The sequence below is a fragment of the Actinia tenebrosa genome, unplaced genomic scaffold (assembly GCF_029948245.1).
Source record: "Actinia tenebrosa isolate PJP-AT-01 unplaced genomic scaffold, QUT_ActTen_1.0 PGA_scaffold11__36_contigs__length_13525064, whole genome shotgun sequence".
NCBI classification, from domain to species: Eukaryota; Metazoa; Cnidaria; class Anthozoa; order Actiniaria; family Actiniidae; genus Actinia; species Actinia tenebrosa.
In genome coordinates, this window is record NW_028292571.1 from 4,266,676 (window position 1) to 4,279,424 (window position 12,749).

Here is a 12,749-nt window from a genome sequence, read left to right on the forward strand (position 1 = left end):
ACGGATGTCCACGGATGAAAGATACGTAATTGTTCGGAACAGCGATCCACGAGCGAGTCATCTCGAAACATCTACGACGAGCTACGTCGGGATGGACTTCGTTAGAAGCTTGAAAGTTAGCCGAAACAATAAAACCTTTTGGTCGTTTGTATAATTTAGTAAAAAATTCAAATCTAATTAATATAAATTTAAAACTATGCTACCGAACTTCGGATAAATACTTCCAGTTGCAAGCATCCCATCCGAGATTACGACATATTTTTACCGCCAACGCACCGTCGCGTCATAATCAACCTTGGCCAACCTTCATACTTCATTCTAGTATTTATTTCACGTTTAACTTTCTAATTTTTCCCTTAGCTTTTCAGTTCTACCACAAGCTTACCAAAGGAAATAGGATTCATATTTATTATCTTCTTTAGCATTTCATTTATTCGTTCCATTTTAATTTCTAATACTTGACAAAAGGTTGTGATGGGGAATCATCGGGGAATCAGTCGGCAAATCATGTGTGGGAAGACATCGACATGCAGGAAGAATTAGGCCATCCCTAAAAATTCTTCTGAATCGCTATACAAATTTTTACGGTGACTATATCATAGCTATACTGAATCGAATGCAAGTTTTCAAGTGTACTATGGCAGAGACCGTGCACCAAGTCATGTCGAGGAGAACACGGATGTCACGTAGCAAACACAGTTTCTGCTGAGCTCATTATTTCTATAAAGCCTGATATTACTGGTAAAGCACTTCATGATGTTTACTGAAAAAACTAACTGTTTCTACACATAAATACATCGTTTGGCATACTACATGCAAACAATAACGTCAAAAAAAGTTTATTTCAAAAACTGGCGATAATGTTATCTTAGCAAGTCACGTGATATGTGACGTCATACACCCAAAATCGTTGGGGTGACTGACAGGGCACGTGATTACATCCCTGCCAAGTTTCGTAATCACAGGTTGTATTGCCGCGGAGAAAGTGGGACAGGGGCCACCAGAGGTGCGTGGGGCCAGCAGACGTGGAGCCACCAGACGTTTGGCACGATGGGGTCACCACAGGTGTGTAAGAATACGGCATGGGAAATTTTCAATTTCTATCTTGTGTCTTTGTTAGTAGTTTTATAGACGGTTTATCGTCATGGTTTAGCCATAAAACGCTACTTATAGGTCACGTGACCTGTGACGTCACGCTGCCAGGGGGTTGGTTACCATCAGCGTTGGCATACAAAGACTTTAGTAGTGCAATAACGTCAAAAAAGGTTCATTTCAAAAACTGGCGATAATGTTATCTTAGCAAGTCACGTGATATGTGACGTCATACACCCAAAATCGTTGGGGTGACTGACAGGGCACGTGACTACATCCCTGCCAAGTTTCATAATCACAGGTTGTATTGCCGCGGAGAAAATGGGACAGGGGCCACCAGAGGTGTGGGGCCACCAGACGTGGGGCCACCAGACGTTGGTGGAACGTGCCAAGGTTACTTGGATATTTGAAGACAAAATACAGAATTTCGTTTCCAGTGGTAGCCCCGAAAATACTAACCTCTTCCTTTATTACTCTGCAGCCAATCTTTGTTGTACCCAGGGACACACCCTGGAAAGAACCAACTTAGGGGAGATGACTTAAGGACGGTGCCTACTATAAGGGGCTGTTTATATGGAGCGAGCCAGCCCGGTAAGCATACGAACTCGTCCCGCGAAAATCAAAAAAAAAAAAACATGGCGGCATGCGCAGTAGGATCAAATCCAGCCCGCTTACCGGGCTGGTTCGTTTATATAGGAATTTTTCCATCCCGCTTGCCGAGATCTCGGCACCGCCCAACCGAGATCTCGGTAAGCGGGCCAGCCCGTCTCCCCATATAAACACAAAGCATTTTTAGCAACGAAAAGAGGCCGAGCCGATATCTCGGCAAAGCGGGCTAGCCCGCTTACCGGGCTGGCTCGCCTCCATATAAACAGCCCCTTAGAGTTGCATTAGAGTGGTTCCTTTTAATATTTTAGGTTTGTCTAATAGCTACTATGCTACTACTATGGTACACCACCGATGGTCACATTCTCTTCCCTTTCTCAAAAGATCTTTGATTGTTGATTGGGATACCTGTGCGTTTTATTTGCGACGCTTAGTATTGGCTGATTATATTGGTGGATGTCTTGCTGACACTTCCGTTCAACTTTCAGCTTGATTGCTTCAAGTTCCCTCCTCTTCGGGATTTGATGTAAACTTCACTCTAAAACCCGAACTTTTAGCACATGAACTGCAACCATAACCTGATGCCACATTGTTAAAATCGTAAGTAATTCCATAATGCTTGAATTTCTTTCTCTCTGACCAAGAAATTAGATGTTTTGATCAAAGTTTCCGAAGGTCTTCGATCCTACAGTATTAGAGTATGTACTCTGCCTGTCACTGAGTAAAAGATATAAAATAAAGTGATAACAAACATCACGCGATTTTTTACATTATTAATGCGAAATTTTCAAATAATATTCATAAAGGCCACGGTAACTCAAAACTAGTTACAGTATTTTAGATACGATATGCTGATGAGCTGATGCGGCTTGAAAGGCAGCTGATACGGATGGACGGTGTCAACTTAGTTTGTGACTGCAAGTTGAAATTTTTTTTTCGGTTTAAAAAACACAAGAATCAATTTGACAAGAGTCTGCTCTCTTCCATAAGAGGTGTTTTCTTGAATTTATTTGTACATAAGAACGTAAATTGATATTCAAGTTATGATTCGCAGATGAATCATGAAAGGTGCAAAATGTAGTTACAAGTTATATTTTTCTCTTGTTTATATAACGATACTTGCTCTGACTTGTACGTTTCTGCTGTTGTTTTTGCTCTTAAAACATAGTAAAAGATCTTCCGAGTCTAGCGAAGGAGTGACATAAAAGCGTTTATCTTGCATACAGTTAGCATTTGATCCCTAAAATCTTAGAGCTTAATGAAATAAGTAAGTCATATATATAATATTTATAGTTAAGAACATCTGCCAAAACGTAGTCGACTGTGTTGGGAGTTTTCAATCAAATTGGAGAACCAGGCATTTTTTATGGGTCTCAATATTTTGACAAAGTTCAGGGGCAGATCCAGGTTTTTTTCTAGGGTTGGATGCACCATCCAGGATATCAGCTCATCTAGGGGGAGGGGGGGGGGGTGGGTGCACTCCCCTGCACCCCTCCCCTAGATCCACACTGGGAAAATGATATCCAATTACCATTGGATGTAGGAAGCAATCCATTTGCGTGATTCTTTACTAGTGCAAAACTATCTAAAGCTTTTGTCAAGAAAGTATTTTTTCCTGCAGTCATAGGAGACAAAACAGTAGGTCATACACTTCATAAATGTCAAAACTCTAAACACAGTTATTCAGTAAATTGTATCATTACTCTATAATCCCATATAAGCAACTATCATATTATTTTCAAATTCTCTTTCCTGTCCAAATTAAAAATTCATTTGGATTGTTTCCATTTACATTCTTTCGAGGGAAAACTATGAGTTATGGAATCAGTCTAGTATTAAAGTGTATATAAAGGGAAAAAAATTATTTTCAAAATCACTTACATGTGAACAGTGTAGTAACATGGTTGCAGTATTTTTGTATGTGAACCTCTCTTTTCAGAGATATAAACATTTGAAATATCAATATGCAAATGAGATGGCATAAATTCAAGAATGGGTTACATTTTGCCCCTGGGGGGAAGGGGTACTCCCCTATATTTGCTATATGGGTATGTGCCGGCAAACAGGGTATGGTTTTTAGTGATTTTACTCTGGAACAGGGTATATAAAATCGTGCTCGCTCTGGGACAGGGCATATGAAGTCAGGCTCTCTCCTCTCTGGAACAGGGTATCTATTTTCGAAATACAGAAACTAGGTATGGTTTTTTCAGCGATCTTGCTCCTACACTATTTACATATAGGCATGACAGTGATTTTGAAAGAAAAAAAAAATCCTTGATATACACTTTAAGTTTGGGATGATATAACTAATCTGCAATAGGACTACGTGTCTGTCCAATTTGGAAATAATTGAATTCAAAACATTCCTCTGACTGCCAAATTGGACTCAGCCTATCGGCTAATTCAAATTTTGTCAGTCCTTGGAATTTTTTTCATCCAATTATTTCCAGTTGGACAGCATGTTGTCCTGTTACCTATACAAATTTTGTACCGATGACAATGCCTTATCCAAAATAAAAGCAGTTGAATATAAGCTTAGATCAATCTATAAGCAAATTGTTCTTTCTACCACCCTTCCTATGATATCTAATTAACGACTCTTCTATGTTTTCTTCAAAGGTCAGGTATCACAACACCAGCAAAATGTCAGAGATTATTGACTGCATGGTTTTTATTGTCCAGAAGACCTGCTGGAGCTTATGGAAATTTACTGAATTTGTAGGCAAAAGAATTTTGGATCTTTTGGGTCTTGTGTTCAATATCCTGGCATGCTTGACCGTTATCAGGTTACCATGTATGATACAGCAGTTCTTACATATGGAAGATATTTCTCAGTGGAGATACGTTGGGTTTGTGCAGCTCATAATCTTTATCATGGACATTCCAGTAATTATAATGGGTCTTATCTCACTTGTATTAACAATGGGATTTGTACTTATCCCATTCCTAAGAAAAGTAAAAAAGAAGGGTGTCAAGTGTGACTATACTCATCAAGACGATGATATATTCTTTGGAGGGTTCATGTTGAGAAAGATTGTAGTTGGTTATTTTGTCCGAGTGATGTGTGACATCTTTTGCATTCCACTGGGGCTGATCTGCCTTTGTTCTTGGCGTGGTCCCACTCTGATTCGCAAGATCAAGAAAAAGAAGAACTGGGAAGACCTTGGATGGAGAAAAGTATGCATTGTACAGTTTTTTCATCTTGTTGTTGATATTCCTTGTTTGGTCTGTGGAATTCTACTCATGGTAACATGGAGAGGACCATATCTAATCTATGTATTATACAAAAGAAAGGAAGATAACGACTTCAGTTGGAATGCAGACAGGTTTGAGGTCTTCCTTCAACTCTTCCTTCTCTTTACTGACCTTATCTTCTTGTCCATATTTTTGGTCACCATGATAACGTGGAGGGGTCCACTGTTGATATATGAACTAGTTGAATATAGAAATGAACCTCACAGCGTTGATGAGGACGAAGATGAATGCATACGTGTGAATTCTGATTGGGTCATAAAATACATGATTGCAAAGCATGCCACTTTGATATTTGTGGATATTCCCTGCATAATATGTGCACTTATAGTGATGGTAACCCTGTGGCGTTTTCCAAGCTTTGTGAGAAATTGCACCAAGGATGAGTGGGAGCTACGAAAAAACTGCCTTACACAGTTTGTGTTACTGTTGATCGACTTTGTCTTTCTGTTGCTGAATATTTTATGCCTTATCTTGTCAGTTGTTGTCTTAGCAACATTATGGAGAGCATATCCTCTTATTAAAGACCTGAAAAAGTACTTCAAACAGAGATCTGAAATTCCTCAAACTCCTGTCAACGAAAGCGAACAACAGAAGAAAGAGAGGAAGAATCTCAGAAATAAAAATTCATGGAAGATTCGTAAAGCTGCTTTCAAGCATTTTGGATTTTTGTTTATAGATATACCAGCCATTGCAGCTTGTGTTCTCATTTTGGTGACCCTAGTACGTTTCCCAAAGTTACTTTCCAAACTCTTACAAGCTGGGGATTTCTACATGGAGTTTGCTCTTATATCATTCGGTCAGCTGGTCAAGCTAATAGTGGACGTGGTCTTCATTTTGCTGTTCATAGTTCTCATGATCATGAGGCCCATACAATCTTGGGTTCATCTTCTAGAAGACGAAGAGCACCGTAAGATGCGTTTGTTACGCTTCTACATGCAGTGGGTTCCAGATATCATTGACAAGCGCCACACTATACGTCGCAAAATGGAAGAAGTCTTTTCCCAAAGCCTCAAAAACAAGTCTCCTCCATTCAACATCCATGTGGAACTTTCTATCATAAATGCGGAGTTCCTCAAGGATCTGGACTGGGTCCGTTCAAAAATAAAAAAGTACGAGCTTGATGACCAGTATGATTACCTTCTTCATATGATTCAGTTTTACGAGGGAAAAAGAGCTTACAAGCTGCATCGTCTCTATCTCTGTGAGCTGAACTACTTACACTGTGCAAACTCGGCAGTTCACAATGAAAACCTCTTTAAATACAGAAACGAAATGATTGCTTTTGAGCACAAGGTCGATTCAGCTATTCGTGAACTGAAAGACTTTAAAGTCCAGAAAGTGCCTCTGTGGACTAATGAAAGTGGGCTGAGGACACGCACGCGTCAGGAAACACAACAAGTTCTCATCAAGTGCTTGCCAAGCGGCCGGTTTCTCCTTACGATCCTCATAATCCTGAATTTACTCTTGATCTACCGTGGACCTGCTTTAATTCGTAACCTGTGTCGCCGATGGTACGACAGAAAAAAAATCGTGTTCAAAAATTTGCGCGAGTACTTGAAGGATTTTGTTACCGTGGTCATCATTCTATTGGTGCTTCTGACCGTTTACCGTGCGCCTTTCCTGCTTGTGGAAGTAGCCAATGATGTTATCTCGAAACGAAGCTGGAACGCAGTGCGAGAGACAGTCCGTCGCTACCCACCTAAGTTTGCCCAAGATCTTGTGGACTTGATGGTGACACTGCTCAGTTGGAAGTCAATACGTTTTGTCTTTACTGCGACGTTATTCGGGATCCTAATGCCTGCTGATTTATTTTTGAGGGTCATGAAGTTTGCATTCAAGAACACTTTCTTCGCTATCCTAAGCACCGTGATCCTGTATTTTGTGTTTTTTGGCTTTCCGTTTGTTTTGACCTTCAAAATGGCCCCATCTTTCCTGGAACTCTCCAATGGTTTAGCAATCACTGTATCAATTGGAGTTTTTGGAATCCTCCTTCTTTTAATCCTCATCATTGCTTCTATTTTGACCTTCAAACACCGTGAGAGTTCCTTTTCCATACGACCAAAAGCATACGATTACGTCCGCTTCAACTGGACCAATGCACATGCTTTAATCTTTGAGTTCGTAGAGTTTCTCCAGCTGCTGGCACTTGTCTTCGTTGTGTCTGAAATTCCTATGTACGGCGCCGCGACACTTAACAAAGCTTCCCAATATCTCTTACTCAGTTTTGCTACGTTTGAAGTCAAATTCTGGCTGACGATTATCCTGTTTATTTTATGGTTTTTCTGCTGTGGACTTCCTGTCATACTCGAACAAGTCCTGGAAACTTTTGACGAGGGAACGTTTGCTAAACAGGTTTCGTGGACACTGTCAGTGTCGTTATTTACAAACACTCTTTTTGTGACGTTCTTTGAGAGTTTTCTCTCGTTCGTCGCCTGCAAATACGACATCGGATGCACACCTGTCGACCAGAATTTTACTGGGAATGCCACAAATCTTACCAGCTGTCCAAGTGCAGTCCTTTACGATGATCAAAGTATACAATGTTGGAATGCCTCTCACCAAGGAGTTGCTGTATTTGGACTTCTTGCTCTTGTGTGGTACACTACTACGGCTGTCATCTTTGGCACTCGCTACGGGGACTCTGACCACCCTAGTCTTGACTTGAAGTTTTCTCCAGTTTATAACGTCCTTATCAATTTTGCCAAAGCGCTAATGGTCGGATTGGCAGTCCTTGCTGTTGCTAACCCCTATTTCGTGTTTGGAAGCCTAATATTTGTTAACATGGTTGCCTTGATCTTCACCCTGCAATTCAGGAAATTCATTGGGTTTAATTTATCGAACTCTTTTGTTCTGATTTTGTGGCGAATCGTCTCATTCGTCTCTGCTGCCATCGCGGCTGTGTCAGCAATTATTGCAAAGGTGATGAACGACCCCACCTCTAAAGCACCACTGTTCGTTTTCCTTGCTGGAGTTGGCGTCGTTCTCGTTCTCGCTGTTATTATATCTATAACCAGGATTGTGAGGCGAGCCCTGACTCCAATGGAACACAAAAGAAAAGAGTTCCGAACTTGTTTAAGGCAGCTTGAAGATAAACTCGTCCGTGATAACTACATGGTCAATTCATGGCACAAGAACAGAAAGAGATGGAGACGTTTGGTTCGCCATGTTTACGAAGCGCAGAAAAATGATGATAAAAACATTTCCGATAGAACTGTGGAACTTCCAGCCGAAATGTCACCTCCACCGATAGCAGACATTCAAAGTCGTTCTCGACACTCACTTGTTCCTGAGTTGGGAATGACATTTTCAACTGATGTGACACAAAACCTTCCTCCCCCTCCCACGTATCAGGAACTTTTTCCAAATATCATGGGATCGCACGACGGAATGCCGCCTCCGCCGCCATATTATGCACAACATGGCCAAAGTGAATTGGTTCCCATAAATAGTCCTCCATCCGGAAAAAGTACTCCAGAAAACACAGCAGTCAATGAAGAAGCCCCTGGTCAAAATCCTGCTGAAGATAAACCTGGAGAGACGATTTCATCCGATTTTAGAGTTAGCGTGAGTGACGATGCTGGTTTGAAGAACTCTCTCGTAGAAGATGAGGGTGAAATTACTTCGTTTAGCGATACAAAAGAAGTAAAACTTGACATAGACAAGGGTACCGAAGAGGATGAAGAGCCCCACGAGGTCCAGGTTGAACTCTCTTTACCTGAGACCGGTGAGGGAGCTAGAGTTGAATCAGATGAAGCTAAAGAGTCGCCGGCCTTTACCGAAGATTCTGATTTTGATCAAGATGAAAATAAAAACACTGATGATACAAAGGTGGAAAGATCCATTCAGCAGGCAGCTGCACCTTTACCTGCAAACCAATATTCTGAATTACAGGTAAGCCAAGGTTCCTATATATATATATGTGTAATGTTATTTGTACTGGAGCCACTAGACCAGAATATTGTTTGTGCGCTTTGAAAACACTCCCTCGTAAAAAAAGACCATATGGTCTTTTGCTCGCAGTTTCATTAAAAGAAAGGTCTATGAAGTAGAAAAGTAAATCAAGTCTAAAAACCTCTCTTAAATTCGAAACCATAATCACATTTCCTGTTCCTGGTTGCTTTCCTTTTAGTGGCATAGTCCACCCTTGAACCGAACAGTTTTCTTCTAAGTTCACACTGTTTTTGTCTTTCATAGGATGTCACAGAAACCCAAATCGACAGCATATTATTCCTGCAATCGCAATTCCGCACAGATGGGGAAAGACGAAAGGAGTCTGATCCAGTCCTTTCTTTGGAATGCAACGGTAAAAATCTGTTACTTGTTCTTGAGGAACACATCCACTATTCCGCCTTCTCTTTTTCCTTCATTACTCAAATCCCAATGTGGAGGCACTCCGTTGAAAACGCGGATTGGACACAGTTGGTGGAATGTCTACGCATTCTAGAAAGCAATCTAAGTTTCACTTTTAACTCCCCAACTCGTGTCGATGTTGCATGTGCGGACCAGCACCTCCCTTTGTTGCGGCTCCCCCCTGATCCCGACCAGGTGCCACTTCCGGTTTTTGTTCCAGAGCCACGTGACCCAGAAGAGATCCGTGCCTTGGCAGATGCTGAAAGATCCCGTTGTCTCCAAGACGTTGCAACCCTTGAACCACCAGGAGACAAATGGGCAGTTATTCTTGATAAAATTCTTCCCACCAAACCCGTTCTTAAAAAGTGGTTTTGGGACAGCGAAAGTCATGAATTTGCTTTGTATTTTCACCGTGGAATCCGTGGGACCATCACCGATGTGGGCCCAAGAGGCCTTAAACTGGCAAAAGGAGCATCAATCTCCATTTCTAAGGTCATTAAAGGACACTTCCCAATTTCTAGACGAATAACCTTCCAGAAAGGTTTCCAGCCCAAGGGTGGTAAGGGTCCAGTTTCAGTCACTGTAAGTGAGCTCGGAATCCTTGAAATGCCAGAAAAGACGTACATTACTGCACAGGACAAACGTTTAGCTCTTGATAAGGCATTGGATTGCCTTCATGAGATTGCATGGAAGTGAATATTCAGAGGGTATACATCCTTTAAGACATTGGACTGCTGCTGGTTCTGGTCAGTGATAGGTTATTGCCACCAGAAACATTTGTTCACCTTCTAAAATACAAGTTTAAGGACGACGTTGAGGTCTAACAAACAAAGCAGGATTTTCATTAAGTTTTAAAACAATAGGAAAAGATCATCAGATACCGGAGCTTCCTGAGAAGTCGCGAGCTTGTCTGGGACCAATGGATCTTTCTCAAAATTATCTTGAAGGCGAGGCTAACATGGAATACAAAAGGAATGTCGCAAATACCATCGAGAAAAAGAGTGATTTCTTTTGTATTTCCATGTTTGCTGTTATTTTAATTGATGGTTTTCGCGGTGGGCATGTTGGAGGAACTTAACAAAAGAATTGTCAATGAATTCTTTTGTTATATCCTCCAACATGGCCGCCCAATAGAGCTTTATGTAACCAGGTCCAGTACTGCAGTCTACGTACGAACTAGCGACTACGAATACAATTCGCGTTAGTCTTCAAAAAGTCCCTTAATATTACCAATGTCGTTACCTATCTATCTTTGAACGTTGGAAACTAGGGTGAAATGGCGATTCACCGCCACATAACTTTAATAGTCTTGTGCAGGATCGTATAGTGCAATGCTAGTGTACCGTTACAGGCCTTCAATTTGACCACATTGAGCTGCGTCAGAAGTCCATGATAACAGAGCTGAATTCTTCGCAATCCAGCATCGGTGCTGCAAGAACGGAAAAAATAACACCCACATACGGCTTCTAGTGATTATGGTGCTAGCATAGCCGTTTGCATGATGGCGTTGTTATGTTGCTACCACTACCAGAATGCCAGCCTTTTTCTAGTTGACTGAACAAAGCAAAGTGTGTAAGGCCTAGGGCAAAAGTCGAACTTTCCATGCACCGAACTCATTAAAAACAATGGATATCAGGTGATAATGAGGCGGCTTTCTTTGATGTAATTAAGTTCGGTGCATGGAAGGTTCGACGTTTGCCCTAGGCCTAAGAGATTCTGACAGTGGTAGTAAAGGACTGCATTTTCGTTCAGTCGTGAAGCATTCAGCTTTCTATTTCAAGTTTATAAGATTAAGTAAAAAAAGAGAGAGATCGGATTCTTAGTGTTTAGTGTTGTACGTTGTCACACAATTCGACGTCACCTAGGTCATTTGTTTCTGTTTTATCTACTATTTGTTTCAAAGATCTGACTGTGTGATACGTTATTTTAATTGACGAATGTTAATGTTGGAGTCACGTGATTATGAAAATTTATAGTTAGATGGAAATTTATAGTTAAATGGAAAATTAGAAAACAGCCGCAGTTTATTACGTAAAAAAATGTCAGTATACTATGCATGCATGACAGATAAAACAAGAAGTCCTGCACAGATCTTAGCCATGACTTTCTCGTAGCATAATTAATCAGTGAGTTTGCACAATACTGTTGTTCACTCACGTATTTTGATTGGATACGAGTTTGTGCAATGCAATATATATATACCAAAGGTAGACCACGTATTTTTATTGGATATTATAAAATAACTGTTATGAATGTCGCGTTCTGATTGGTTTGGAGCGCGTGCTTTATAAGAGCACATTGCACGCGCGCGCACTTTCCATTGCGTCATTCCTATCTATTATTGTAATTTGTATTTTATAAAAGAAATAAAAAACTTGCTTGCTGTGCTGTGTGCAGTCATAAAGCACTTGGGGGTAGGCAGAACACTCGAGAAGTGTCGAGAAGCACTCCGCTACGCGTCGTGCTTCTCCTAACACTTCTCGTGTTCTGCCAACCCCCGCGTGCTTTATGACAGCACACAGCACGCGCGCGCGTTTTCTATTTCTTCAATCAGTGATTTCATGAAACACTATTGGCTGAGCACATAAACTCAAAGTCGTGCTGTTCAGTGGTTATATTCTTATATTAAATTCGCATAGCTTAATTCCAGCATATAATATTTCGTATGTGTATATATAGTATTCAAGACTGAGGTAGGATAATGTGTGTGTAAATGCCCGTCATGAAGTTTGCTATAACCAAAAGTATCTTTTATTTGGCCGAGCTCGAAACAGTTAAAAACAAATAAAGTAAATTTACGCTAATGTTTTTCGGTTTGTGATATCGAAAGAAATTTTGATCCCCCCCCTCCCCCAAAATCGCTCGATTAAAAATTTTAGCAACCGTCGGAGCATCACCAACGATTATCGACACCTCTGTTACATTTTAGTATGTTCCTAATATGATCGGAACATTTTGGTCAATAATATTTCAGGACGTGGGAGGGTTCGTCCGAGAGAGGACTAGGACTGAAAATTAAACTAGAAGGGCCCGATGAAAAATATCCCCTGATATGGTCAGATAGACGCTTTTCAGAATGTTTACTGACGTAAGCAAATTAAAGTTGATGGAAATTTTCCTCTCATATCCATGATGATTTCCGTCAACATTATAAAACAAAAATAGATAATGAGTAATACAGGGCCTTTTTGCTATGCTGCAGGAAACGGTTGCCAAAACAAGTATGTTTGTGCCTTAAGAAATTCAAAAAAAAAAAAAAAAAAAAAAAAAAAGGCAAACAATTTATATTATATTCATATTTTCCATGTACTATTAAATACGGAACAAAAATAGATAATGACGTTTGGAATTTCATTCCGAATTTCATTTTATTAAGCATTTTCCATGGACTATCACTTACACAACAATAGATGATAACGTCATGCGTAGTGATGCAGCGCCTTTTT

The 12,749-nt window shown here is 40.5% G+C and overlaps 1 protein-coding gene across 2 annotated transcripts; it reads left to right on the forward strand.

Moving 5' to 3' along the window:
* Positions 1-501: 501 nt before the first annotated feature.
* LOC116302959 (uncharacterized) lies at positions 502-12,107 on the forward strand. Of its 2 annotated transcripts, none has more exons than XM_031712388.2 (5): positions 502-1,065; positions 1,574-1,683; positions 2,187-2,298; positions 4,318-8,844; positions 9,148-12,107. In XM_031712388.2, the coding sequence occupies exons 4-5, from the start codon at positions 4,342-4,344 to the stop codon at positions 9,997-9,999; spliced, it is 5,355 nt and encodes a 1,784-aa protein (XP_031568248.1). In that variant the 5' UTR covers positions 502-1,065; positions 1,574-1,683; positions 2,187-2,298; positions 4,318-4,341; the 3' UTR covers positions 10,000-12,107. The 2 variants fall into 2 exon arrangements, with proteins under 2 accessions (XP_031568248.1, XP_088883815.1); XM_089027689.1 differs by having other exon boundaries at positions 4,323-8,844.
* The last annotated feature ends 642 nt before the right edge of the window (positions 12,108-12,749 follow it).